Genomic DNA, 13723 nt, shown 5'->3' on the forward strand with positions numbered 1-13723 from the left:
AATAGTAAAATCAATCTCCCTCTCTGGGGGAATGCCTAGAAGCTCATCTAGAAATACTTCTGGGAACTCATTAACCATAGGAACAGACTGAAAAGTCGGTGACTCTGCTTGCACATCTTGAACTCGAACTAGGTGAAAAACATACCCTTTTCTGATCATCTTCTCTGCCTTAAGGTAGGAAATAAACCTACCTCTAGGCGAAGCAGCATTGCCTCCACTCTAGGATTGGCTCGCCTGGAGACTGGAATCAAACCATCTTTGCTCTACAATCAATATTACCATACACTACAACAAAGTATAGAATTAGCAACAATCTTTTAGCAACAACAATGATATTGTTGCTAAATATTAAGAAATGGCAACAACTTTAGTTAGTTGTTGCTATATCATAGACCTTTTAGCCACAATTTGTTTTTGTTGGCAAATATTTAAATTATGTTGCCATATTTTATAATTAATATAATAAATTAAAATTAAAATAAATTGACAACAACTTTTTAGCAACCACCATGGTACTATTGGCTAAAGTCAGTAAATGGCAACAACTTTATTTCAGTTGTTGCCATATCGTCAAGCTTTTAACAATGATTTTTCCTTGTTACCAAGAAATTTAGATTTTTGTAGCCATAACTTACAGTTAATATAATTAACTTAAAATATAAATAGAATTGGCAACAACAAAATTTTATTGTTGGTAATACTATTAATTTTCTCAACAACTTAAGTGCATTGTGGCCTAAATTTTTTATTTTTTCGCCAAAACCAAACGCGGCAAACTTTTTTTTCCTAAAATCCTTAGCGCTCTTTTCTAGTTTTTATTCTACCGAGGTTTTCTTTTTCTATTGTTGAAACTGAATCCTAAAATCCTTTGCGCTCTTTTCCAGTTTTTATTCTACCCAAATTTTCTTTTTTCTATTGTTGAAACTGAATCTTTCTCTGTTGGGTTTTGTTGCTGCTCAAAGAAAAAAAGTTGTAAGCACTCTCTCGTTCGCTCTTCAGGTTCAATGTTTCAATTTGGTTTGATTTTAGTTTCCAGCAGCTTGTAACCCAAGGTTTTGTTGCTGCTGGGTTTTGGGGATTTTGATTTTCCTATTAGATTTTATCTACTTGTTTTCTCATCTTTGCATCTCTTGAAAAAGAATCTAATCTTTTTCAAGAAAGAGTACATTTATAGCAGAGTATGTGAAGGTTGTTTCTCTCTGTTTAAACCTTTGCTTCAGATCTCTCTCACTTGTCTAGTGAGGACTGATGACCCTCACTTCAAATTTCTCACTTGGTAATCAGCTAAAGTTTTTATCTTTTTCTTTTTCCATTTTTGTGCTTTACTGCAAAGTGTTTTGGTCTCTGTGTAGTACTGATCCAAAGTTTACTGTTCAGTTTCTTGTTGTTTGAGCTTTCATCTTTTTTGTATACCCATTTGTGTTATTAAATATGTGGATTAATAGGTATGATTTTATTTGAGAAGGTTTTTGTTTCAGTTTCATTAGTTGTGTATTTGTGAATTCTTGTTTCAAAGAGTTCAGTTCATTTTGTTAATCTGTTAATTACTAGATGCAAGTTTTTGTCTTATCTTCTAAGTTGTTAGATATTCCCTTTTTCGGACTTCTTTTTAGTTTTCAAAGAGTAGTCAAAATTATGCTGATGTAGTATTTAGGATTTAATAAATACATATTTAGGTCCTTTATGGATGTTCTAATGAATTTGCTACTATTTCTGGTACTTCATGAGAAGTTTGCTCATTTATCCATGTTTTAAATTACATGTTTAACTCCCGATTTCATGAGAAGTTCATCAATTAGTTGTTGCTTTTTTTAAGTTTTGGATCTGTTCGGTTCCTAAAATGTCTGGTGTATGTCGATTTTCTGTCCAAGTTTTGGTTCTTCGAATATTTTATTCTTGTATGTAAATATTCATTGAATCCAAAGTAACACTTGAAAGTATTATGCTACTCTTATAATGCAATAAGGTCCGGGAAAAGGCCACACCCTCAAAGGGTGTGTCATGAAATTCTTCTCGATATCTTTATCTCTCTATGTCCTCCTAGTTTTGTGTCAACTTACTCCATAGTTGTAATCACTGGGTAAATAGAAAAGGTAAAACATTACATTAGATAGTTCGCATTACTTAAGACTTCAGCTCAATGAAGATAATGCTATTTTTTTATACTTCATTGTAGGTAAGTATATGATGGATAAGAATTGGATACTTATTAAGAATAGGAGATTACCAGAATACTTGACCGGTATGGAACAATTTTTAAACTATGCATTTTCCAATCCTGAGGTTGGTGTAACAATCCAGTGTCCGTGCATTAAATGTAACAATGTGCTTTGGAAAACAAGAGAAGAAGTGGAGTTAGATTTACTTAAATGGGGAATAGATCCAACATATGATAGGTGGATTTTTCATGGTGAGTCAGATTCATCTTCGGATGATGAAATAAATTCTGGTGCAGATTCAGATTTAGGCAATGACGATGCTTCCACTTTTGAAATGTTACATGACATGTATCGTGGTTTTCCTTCTAATAATTATGAGTTTGATGAGACCAATGAGTCTAGAAACGAAGAGCCTAACACAGAAGCAAAGAGTATTTATAGTTTATTAAAGGACGCAAAGAAAAAGTTATATCCAGATTGTCAAAAGTTCTCGAAACTCTCTTTTGTAATGCGCCTTTTTCAAATGAAGTGTCTACTCGGCTGGAGTAATACTTCGTTTGACTCATTGTTGAAATTATTGGGTGACGCTTTTCTGAAAGAAAATGTGCTCCCTAATTCTATTTATGAAGTTCAAAAGATCATTAAAGATTTGGGTTTAGATTATGTGAAGATAGATGCATGTGTTAATAATTGCATCTTATATAGAAAGGAATATGCAGATCTTCAGCAATGCCCTAAATGTGGTGAGAAACGATGGATAGTAAGGAAAGAAAAAGATACTGATGATGAGGTTGCTTCAAGAAATTTGACTAAGAAAAATAAAGGAATTTCTAGAAAGATTCTTCGATACTTTCCTTTGATACCACGATTACAACGGTTGTATATGACAAAACAAACGGCCGAAGATATGAGGTGGCATAAAAATAAGCGAGTTGAGGATGGAGTACTAAGGCATCCAGCTAACTCATTAGTGTGGAAAACTTTTGATGAAGAACATCCGACATTTGCTTTAGATCCACGTAGTGTAAGGCTTGGACTTGCTTCAGATGGTTTTAATCTGCTTGGTTCTATGAGTAATGCTTATAGCATGTGGCCAGTAGTCTTGATTCCATATAATCTTCCCCCGTGGCTATGCATGAAACAATCTAATATTTTGTTGTCCTTGCTTATTCCTGGCCCAAAAGGCCCTGGTATAAATATTGACGTGTTCCTGCAACCTCTGGTTGATGATTTGAAAACCTTATGGGAGGGTGGAATCGATACTTATGATGCTTTTAGGAAACAAAATTTTAAATTGCGTGCTTCTTTGTTGTGGACAATTAATGACTTTCCAGCTTATGGTATTTTGTCTAGTTGGAGCACTAAAGGTAAATTAGCTTGTCCTGTTTGTCATGTACATACTTGTTCCATTTACTTAAAACATGGTCGAAAGCTTTGCTATATGGGTCATCGTAGGTTCTTGGAGAAAAATCATTCTTATCATCGGAATAAAAGTTCTTTTGATAACACAAGGGAAGAAAGACTTGCACCAGAAGCTTTGAGTGGAGATGATGTGCTTGCACAACTAAATACATCCTCAGAAGGGTCAATCGACTGCAATGCAAGAAAAAGAAAATGAGATGTTGGAAGATCTGACAATTGGAAGAAGAAAAGTATATTCTTTGAACTTCCATATTGGAGGACTGTATTATTGAGACATAATTTGGACGTAATGCATATTGAAAAAAATATTAGTGAAAGTGTGATTGGAACACTGTTAGATATTGAAGGAAAAACAAAGGACACATTGAAATCTCGATTGGACATACAAGAGATGAGAATAAAAAAGCCACTCCATCCAATAAAAAGTGGGGATAAGTATATACTTCCTCTGGCAAGTTATACAATGTCTAAAACTGAGAAGCTTCAGTTTTGTCAGCTTATCAAAGAAGCCAAGTTTCCTGATGCTTATGCTTCTAACATTAGTCGTTGTGTCAAGGAAGCTAGAATTTTTGGACTTAAAAGTCATGACCACCATGTTCTTTTTCAGCATATTTTTCCACTTATCATCAAAGGGATGCTTATGATCCATTAATTGAATTGTCATTGTTATTGTTATTTAGTGATTTGTGTGCTAAAGAGTTGCATGTAGAAAAGTTAGATCAACTAGATAAAAGTATACGATGACAATCTGTAAGTTAGAACGTGTGTTCCTGCCGACCTTTTTTGATGTTATGATTCACTTGGCAATTCATTTGGCAAACGAGGCGAAGTTGGCTGGTCCCGTTCAATATCGATGGATGTATTACATCGAAAGGTTTAGATTCTTACTCCTCTGAAGCTTTCTTTTAATTTAAATATGCTACAAAACTGATATATGTTTACTCACTGATATATGTTTACTCAATAGATATTTGCGCACATTAAAAAATTATGTACGCAACAAATCTCGTCCAGAAGGATCAATTGCTGAAGGCTATCTTGTAGAGGAGTGCATGACATTCTGTTCTAAATATTTAACAGATATAGAGACCAAGGAAAATCGCCCGGACAGAAACTTTAATTCTTCCAATATAGATCCCAACGGGTTATCCATATTCAATTGTCCTTGTAAGCCATTACCAGGGGATTCCTGGGAAGAATTGAGTGCTCTTGAAATAAAACAAGCTCATTTTTACATCCTCCAAAATTGTGAGGAAGTCCGTCCTTGGACTGAGTAAGATACCTTTCACTTAGTTTACTTCCTTTTCTTCTTATGAACCTCTCAATGACTATGTTCTAATGCTTTTTCTTGTTTTTTCTTAAAAAACAAATCATAATCCATAGGGAACATCTAGAAATATTAACAAAGGAGAACAATAGAAATGTTTCCAAGAGGCACAAGGAGGAATTTCCTTTGTGGTTTGAAGAAAAGGTAAATAATATCATTTGAAGCTAGTTTATCTTTATTTAGGACAATTTGTGAATTTTACTTTCAAAGTAGTATTAATGTTTGAGTTTGTAATTAACATAATATAGGTGGTACAGTTAAAAGAGAATGGTGATGGACGAATTACTGATGAATTACTAGCTTTGGCAAGAGGTCCGGATCCTCGTGTTTATTGTCATAATGGTTATACCTTGAATGGCTTTAGGTTTCGAACAATGGAATATGAATTATGTTTAAAAACACAAAATAGTGGTGTGGTTGTAAAGAGTGATGAGCATACGGAAAATGCTGATTATTTTGGAAAGATCAGAAAGATTTTAAAGATACCTTACATAAGCAATAATTCTATCATATTATTTCAATGTGACTGGTTTGAGGTTCCGTCTCAAGGTCGAAGTCAAACTAGAGGTTACAAAAGGGACGAATATGGATTCATATGTGTAGATGTGACACGGATCCATTACACAAATGATCCATTCATTTTAGGCTCGCAAGCTCAATATTTGTATTATCTTAAACATGGTCAAAAGAGAAATGGCATGCAGTGGTAAGGGTCAGACCACGAAATCTGTACGATGTACCTGAACAAGAAAATGAAACAGAGCCTTATCAACTATTTGACTTGGTTGAAAGGGGAGAAGCAAGTCTTCAAGTAGAGTTGGACGATGATGTCGTTACAATACAAAGAGAAGACATTGACGGAGTGAGTGTTGAAGCACCTTCTCTCAATAACGAGGAGGAAATAGACCTAGAAGCTATAGATGAATCTGATCATGATAATGGAGATGACTTCAGTGATTCTGCAACAGATGAAGAATATATTTTTGAAGATGAACATGATGCAAATGAGGATGATGATTGGTTGTGATTTTCAGCTACTACAAGACAACTTTGGTTATTACAATCACTTTCTTTATAGGATTTCGGTTCTTCCATCATCTAGTCGCTCAATTAATTTAACCTGTCAACCAAGGTAACTATAACGTGAAACAAACTCCTTCCGTTGTCTGTTTACAATACTTTACATTTTAAATCTATGTCTTTTAGAATATGTGCATAAACAGGTTTCCATCAATGATCTTTTCTTTGTAATTTGTGTTTGTTTCTCTCATTTTCTGAGCATATCTCGTATATTTCTGAACATTTTGTTTCCTTTACTTCTACTTTAGTTTTGAATAGTAAAATTCTTAGCTTGTTGCAGCCTATCATGATGACAAATGTGCTTATTTCTGATAGTACTGGACCTACTGATGTAATTTCACATCCACAATCAAGTAAATTACTTCATTTGTTAAAAATTATCCCTTTAAAATTTCTAAATTTTACATGTTTGTTTACTATACACCTAAATACTTTCATATACTTTTCAAGGAAAAAAGAAAAAGGGAAGGGGGAAGACAACAGGGCATTCAATCCAAAAGAAACGCAAATACAGTGACAATGGCAAGTTGGAGGTGATTATCCCACCGGATCGAACAATAGCAGTAGGTCCTGGAGCTAATGATTTTGTTACCGAAATTTCGGTCAATGTTTTTCAGCATGTTAGGCATGATGTCAAGAATTGGAAGAACGTTTCTAATCTAGCAAAAGATAGGACCATTGCGCATATGCTGGTAATTCACTGTATTTCTCTTAAAGTTTCTGATCTAGCCTACAGAATGATAAGTCCTCATAACTGATAAATATATGTTCAAATGTTTGAGTATCTTATTGTATTAAGGTCACCAAAGTGTAAGTTATTATTGTTATAAGAAACTACTACAACAATTTTTGGCCTCATCTTCACAACACCTATTAAGTTTTATTTCTTAATTACTTGCAGACAATCAAAGTTCTATTTTAAGTAAGCTCACTTAAGTTTTATTTTGAGTGCAGGACACCTTTGAACTTCCAGACAACCGACACATTCGGGATACTATCCTTGAAAGAGCTAATCATTTGTATCAATATCGTCGTAAAAGGCTCCATGATCATTTCAAGAAATTTGCTACACAGGAGGAAAGATTACAGAACAAGCCAAAAGAGGTTAATGAAGTTGAATGGAAATTCTTGGTAGAATATTTCAACTCCGACGATTTTAAGGTAATTAGAAGTACATCAAAATTAAATAAATTTAACTGTGTAATATTTTTTTTTTCTAATTTTCCTTGTTACACTTATATCAAAATACATTTATGGATTCATATTCAATGCAGAGAATGAGTGAAAGAAATAAAACTAATAAGGAAAACAAGGATTAAATCATATTTGCGGCAAAAAATCCTTCCAGGCAATATCTTTTGAAAAGGTGAGATGTATACTTATTTTGGTGCCTTTTAATTATTCTTCATTCAATAACGTAATTTGATTTGTTTTGTTAGAGAGATATAAATACTGGAAAAGAGCCAAACCTTCAGAAACTTTGGGAATTGACTCACACGAAGAACAGGCGTTGGGTTAATGATGCATCGGCTGAACTGAATGTACATGCATAACTCTTATCTTTATTCCTAAAAGATAAGTCTATTGAAACAAATATTGATGCTAACGCTGGTATAACTTTTTTGCAGGATAAGTTGAAAGAAATTGTTGCTGAACAAATTCAAGATGTTGAAGAGGATACTGATGTAGATCCTATTATTAATGCTGCATTTGTGAGAATTATGGGAGAAACGTCAGGGTATTGTCGTGGTCAAGAATCGGGAATTAAGCGAATGGGTAGGAGATATATGAATGGAGTTCTAGAGCAATTACAAGCACAACAAAAAGAGATAGAAGAAGAACGTCGTAAACGAGAGAGTGTAGAATGCAAGCTAACTGAAGTAAAAAATCAGCTAGAAGAGGAGTGAAAAAATCGAGAAGTCATGGAAGCTCGTCTGGTACGTGACCAGAAAATGTTAAAAGGAGGAATCATGGCACTAGTATCTCATCTTCAAAGTTCCAAGGTATAGGTGTTAAAGGTTCAATTACTTGCTTTTGATCCTAAGAACATTTTTTATTAAACTGTTGTGCTATGGTCAATAAAGTTGTCCTAGTTATTTTGATGTTACAAAGTGGTTTCTTTCTCAGTTCTAAATGTTTAAATCCCTTAGTTGTATTATATCTAACAGAATGGACTTCCGTCTGCAATTCTCAACATTATTATTGATTCAAGTGATTCAGATGTTGCAAGTCCTACAAGTTTTATGGATGACATCAGTGTAAGTAGCCTTATGATGCTTTTTAATACAAGAAGGGAATTTGAATCACTACTAATTTAGTACACTCTCTTGGAGTATGCATTTGCATATGTTGAATGGAAGTCCTGGAAGTTGTTAAGTCTTAATCTAGAAAATGTTAAATCAAGGGCATCTGGTTTTCTCTTTAGTAAGTAAACCTTAGCTGCGATGAAAATACTTTGAATATGTGTCAGCATGTGGTATATTAATGGACTGTCTATTAATGGTCACACTGAAACTTCAAATGTGGATATTTCAAATTGGCAAGCCGTGGAGATAACGTAGAATGGAGTTGCTTGGCTTCACTATTCTCTTTATATTGAGCTTGTGAAATAGGAAAGAGCGTTGTTTCCTTTAGCTACAGTGAAGGAATAGTTTACAGAATGAAAAAACCAGTTTGTGATAAATGCTTATCTTGGAAATCACTGATTATTCTGCTTCATTGTTTCTTGACATAATGTGCATTGTATGTGTTATTTTGGGCAAGCCATAATTTATGTGTTGCTGATGCATTAGGTGTGCCATAACTCTAGTGAATTTTTTCCTATGAAAGAATAGTAAACTATTTTACTGCTTCTATTATCAATTGAGGAAAACAAATGTTGATGGTTGTATAAACAAATTGAGATAAGGAAAATTGAGGATATGTTATCGGACAGGTTTACTAGAATCGACTATAGCTGAATAGTTTCTCACTCTCGATGGTTGTATAAGTTGGTTAAAAGTAGTTATGTCCTATGCTATATATTTACAAGTATGACTCTAAAAGTTGAATGGTTTGGCCTCTGTTTACTTGCTTTCTACTTCCTGTTTGGTTTTGAAGTTGTTCAAATTTGAATCATGTTATTATTTGACATGCTTGAGGCTTAATTTTAATTTCTATGCATGAGACTTAACTTTTCACTTATCAAATAGCTTGTAGTTCCTAAAGCTGTTATTATTTTATTTTATTATATTATATTTTGTGTGTACTTTATAGAATCCTTTTATAAAAATGTAATTATATTTATCTTCTTTTTTTTGTAGGGTGAACGTGCTTAAACCAGCACTGATAGCAATATGATTCATGTCATGCACAAGCTATCGGAGGAATATTTACTTTTGAATTAGAACTTAATGACCCTGTTTATATGATGTTTTGGTTCTTTTTGTAATTAGTTAAACATACTTTTTCGAATATTCAGTTGTTTACTCTAGTGCATTAGTTCTATGTATTGACCTTGCAAATATATATATATATATATTTATTTATTAATTTATGTGCATTCCTGAACATTTTATAAGAAAATGTGGATTGTGTATTTAGCAACTACAAATAAGTTGTTGCTAAAGTTGAATGTGATGACTAATATTATTGGCATTTACCACAATAATAGTTGTTGCTAAAAGCCTTCATAACAGAATATTAACAGCCTTTCTGCCCACTTTTTGCTAATGATTATTTTGTTGGGAAAAAAAAATAATTTTTGGCACCAATATTTTTTGTTGCTAAATATTTGCATAAGCCACAACAGTTCACTTTTTACCAACAAAATCTGATTTATGGCAATGAATTTTTTTGTTACGAAAGTTAGCTTTTGGCAACAATATTTTTTGTTGTTGCATAAACTTTTCGCAACAGCATTTATAACAACAACATGCAACAACTTTTTTCTTGTGGCCAAAAGTACTTTTGGCAACAATATTGAATATATTTCAACAACAAATTTTGTTGCAAATTCCATAATTTCTTGTAGTGATAACAAGAAGCCAACCAGTCCATGTCCATAATAATATCAAAATCAACCATATCTAACTCAATCAGGTATGCTACGATATGGCGGTCACAAACTATAACAACACAGTCTCGGTATATTCGCCTAGCTATAACCGGATCACCGACTGGCGTAGACATCACAAAAGGTTTAATCAACTCGGGTTCTATCCCAAACTTGCCAGCAACAAAGGGCGTAACATATGATAAAGTGGAACCTGGATCAATCAGTGCATAAACATCGTGGAAGGAAACTGATAATATACCTGTAACGACATCAGGAGACGTTTCGCGGTCCTGTCTACCAGCCAATTCATACACGCAGTGTTGAGGACTGCTCGAGCTGGATGCTCCACTCCTCCCCCTACCTCGCCCTGCTGGTGTCTGAAAATTTTGCCCTGAAGGGCGCACTGCAGAAGATGAGCCAGCCACAGACCCTGTAGGCTGAACCATACCTGAATTAACCCCCATCGGGCACTCCTTCATCCTGTGGCCTGGCTGTCCACAAGCATAGCAAACATCTGAACCCAACCGACACTGACCTGCATGTAACTTGCCACACTGAGAACATCGCGGCAAAGGGGGCCTCATCTGGCCTAACTCTGGTCGGTACTGAGAACCTGACGCTCTAGAACTCTGGCCCGCTCCGGAATAAGAAGACCGGTCAAATCTTGGACCTGGGAACCTCGGAGGTGCACTCCTTACCGGCTGATAAGAATACCTGGGATGCTGCTGTCTCTGTCCTCCCCTAAACTCACTAACCATATCAAAAGATCTAGACCTCTTACCACGGCTCCGGTCACGCTCACACTGTATTCTCCGCTGGCATTTACGATCCTCCAAATTCTGTGTATACGTCTGTATACGGGAGATGTCCATGCCTGGCTGTAGTGCAGCGGCCGTGCACTCATCTATCAAGTGTGGCCCTAGACCGGCCACAGAGCGATGAACTCTATCCTCCATCTCAGCCACCACGGCTGGGCCATATCCAGCTAGGGAATCAAAATGTACACAATACTCTTGCACATTCATACTACCTGCTCAATACGTAGGAACCTATCTGCTCGGGCCCGTCGGACCTCTGGAGGTAAGTAATGGTGAAGAAAAGCATATGAGAACTCTCGCCAACAACTGGAGGGGCATTTTCTACCGTAGATAACTCCCACGCCTGATACCACTATATCGAAATATTCCGGAGTCTATATGAAGTCAACTCTACTGACTCAACCTCATCCGCGTGCATAACCCTCAAAGTCCTCTGCATACCATCAATAAAATCCCGGGGATCCATGTTTTGCTTTACCACAAAAAACTCAGGAGGACCTAACCCAAGGAAGGTCTTAACCCTCAAACTACTGGCCCTGTCTGCTAGGTCAACACCAACTCCCTGCCGCTGTGCCTGAGCGGCTACTAATCTGGTCAACAACCGTACAGCATCCCGTACATCCTGGGCTTCTGCATCCGGCTGAGGAACTGGGGCTGGTGCTGGAGACGGTGTATGCGATGTCTCAGACGGCCACTCACTCTGAATCTCCTCCTGGGCCCTCGTGACCTGTCGAGTACGGCTAGTGGCCTCACCGGTCACCCTCTTGCCCTTCTGGGCGGCTGTAGCTTTCTTGCGGGGCATCGCTGAAATCAGAACAATTCATCAGAAGCGAACGCTTAACACAGGGCTCTATCGCATAATCTAAGAGAGAAAGAACGACATCATCCTAACTGTCCTGTAGTCTCCCATTTATAAGTGTGGTGCACAACACGCCCATAAACAAGTCTCTACTAGAAACGGTCTGTAGACAACCCTAGGACGAAACTGCTCTGATACCACTTCTGTCACGACCCAAACCGATGAGCCGTGACAGGAGTCTGACCTCTAGCTACCAAACACCCCTAAACACGTATCTAGAACATACTGAACATCAAAAGCCCATAAATGGCATACACTTATCTCATAAGAGAGAGACATCAGAACTCTATGCAATCTGCATATATATACACGACATGCCGAAGTACAGTGCAAGCCCGCTAGGTTGCTACATATACTGTACACAAAAGAATAGAAGCCGACAAGGCTACATCATCTGACTACTACATACAACTGTCTACAGACCTCTACTGGAATAAAAGCTGAAGAAAGGACGGGACAGGGCCCCGTCATACCCATATGCATACATATCCAAAAGGGGCATATCAAAACTGACTGTAGCTCCGAATCGAATGGAGCGTACTGACCACTGCTAGATCTAGAGGTCCTACTGAGCTGGACCACCTGTCTGTCTCTCTGTACCTGCAGGCATTAACGCAGCCCCCCGAGCAACGGGGAGTCAGTGCGGATAATGTACCGAGTTTGTAAGGCATAAGAACAACACATGAACATAAGAATCATGGATAAGATCTGAACTCATAACTGAAATGACTGATTGCATGAACTTATATGAACTAGAATCTGCATAAATCTGCGTAACTGACAATGCCTCTGTGGGCACATAATATGCATACTCATACCTATCAATGATGGTCGTGCATCTATATGAGTGCGTATATAACGCCTGATGCATGTGCGTATATAATGCTTGTAAGCCTCTATGGCATCTCGTCATATCATATTGGCTCCTCTGTGGCCATAATCAATATTATCTTCATAGTAGTAATGCCTATATAACGCCTATATCTCTTCTCATACTTTACATATATCTAATATTTGCGTATATAACGCCTAATATGAGTGTGTATATAAGCCTTCTAGTCACGGGTCAATATACATAATATATAATGACTGTATGCATGAAACAACTGTATGAACAGAGCTGGCTACACAAGACTGGACCCATGAACATAAGGATTACTCATAAATGGGGTAAATGAACATCAAAGACTGAAGTGCTCCTAATACTTCTAAGAGTAGAGTAATATGGAAACTCGCTTACTCGCTTGTTGGATCATATCATAGGAACATCTCAAAGGCAGAAAGGAATGACCTTAACATACCTGGAAGTATACTCAATCGCCTAACTTCTACCTCTCGAACTCGCAAGTCTACAATTAATATAACATATGGCTTAATTAGGCTATTTACTTCGCTTACTAACCATCCTCAAATACGTATAAAGCTCAACGAACTATAGGCAATAATTTCCTTTGTAAGCTTACAACTCTCCAACTTCTCATTCGATCCCACATCAACTACAATACTCACATCAACAATGACAACATATATATATATATATATATATATATATATATATATATATATATATATATATACACGTAAACCCATTTCCAATCATCTCTTAAAATAACCCTAAGTCACTATCTTGTCTTTCATCAACTCATCACCTCCACAACTATCCCCTCTTTACTTAGAATCACGAAAACTCTTGATACTCAACTTAAATATAAGGGTAGAGATAATTTACATACCTTGAGGGGTCAAGAATCCCAAGAATCACTTCAACTTCAACTCCCTAAAATCCACAACTTGAAGAAACCCTAGAAGCAACCTTCTTCTTCACTATCTCAGGTTTACGGAGTCTGGGTCTCATCCAATCTTCACTAATATGATGAAAATTATTCAGAGAGAATATCTTAGGGTTTTTATGATTTAAAAAGGAGTAAAATATGAAATAGGGTCATGGACCACCTACCACGAATCTTAATGTACAAAACTACGAGGTGTAACACACTTTTGTCCTCAAGATGCAACAAGTAA

At 36.3% G+C, this 13723-nt stretch overlaps 2 protein-coding genes across 2 annotated transcripts in view; one reads left to right on the forward strand and one right to left on the reverse strand.

Moving 5' to 3' along the window:
• The first annotated feature begins 712 nt into the window (after positions 1–712).
• On the forward strand, positions 713–9491 carry LOC132631278 (uncharacterized). Its single transcript, XM_060346871.1, has 12 exons — positions 713–4455; positions 4549–4854; positions 4965–5052; positions 5157–6040; positions 6269–6341; positions 6439–6680; positions 6943–7149; positions 7263–7354; positions 7428–7529; positions 7617–7991; positions 8157–8246; positions 9291–9491. Exons 1-4 carry the CDS (start codon positions 4322–4324, stop codon positions 5616–5618), a joined length of 990 nt encoding a protein of 329 aa, XP_060202854.1. The 5' UTR covers positions 713–4321; the 3' UTR covers positions 5619–6040; positions 6269–6341; positions 6439–6680; positions 6943–7149; positions 7263–7354; positions 7428–7529; positions 7617–7991; positions 8157–8246; positions 9291–9491.
• Positions 9492–9888: 397 nt separating this feature from the next.
• Positions 9889–13723, reverse strand: part of LOC132630855 (uncharacterized) — a 48227-nt gene continuing 44392 nt past the window's right edge. The window contains exon 2 of the mRNA XM_060346453.1: positions 9889–12301. Within this exon, the coding sequence (XP_060202436.1) occupies positions 9889–11049 (1161 nt within the window). The 5' untranslated portion in view covers positions 11050–12301. The remainder of the gene's footprint in view (positions 12302–13723) is intronic.

The sequence above is a fragment of the Lycium barbarum genome, chromosome 3 (genome assembly GCF_019175385.1).
Source record: "Lycium barbarum isolate Lr01 chromosome 3, ASM1917538v2, whole genome shotgun sequence".
In the NCBI taxonomy this organism is placed as follows: Eukaryota; Viridiplantae; Streptophyta; class Magnoliopsida; order Solanales; family Solanaceae; genus Lycium; species Lycium barbarum.

Excerpts from the sequence above, each read along its gene's own strand:
- LOC132631278 (XM_060346871.1), top strand. The coding sequence starts at position 4,322 with ATGACAATCTGTAAGTTAGAACGTGTGTTCCTGCCGACCTTTTTTGAT. Across the intron at positions 4,456-4,548 it reads TGGATGTATTACATCGAAAG|ATATTTGCGCACATTAAAAA; the intron begins GTTTAGATTCTT and ends TTTACTCAATAG. Across the intron at positions 5,053-5,156 it reads CTTTGTGGTTTGAAGAAAAG|GTGGTACAGTTAAAAGAGAA; the intron begins GTAAATAATATC and ends AACATAATATAG.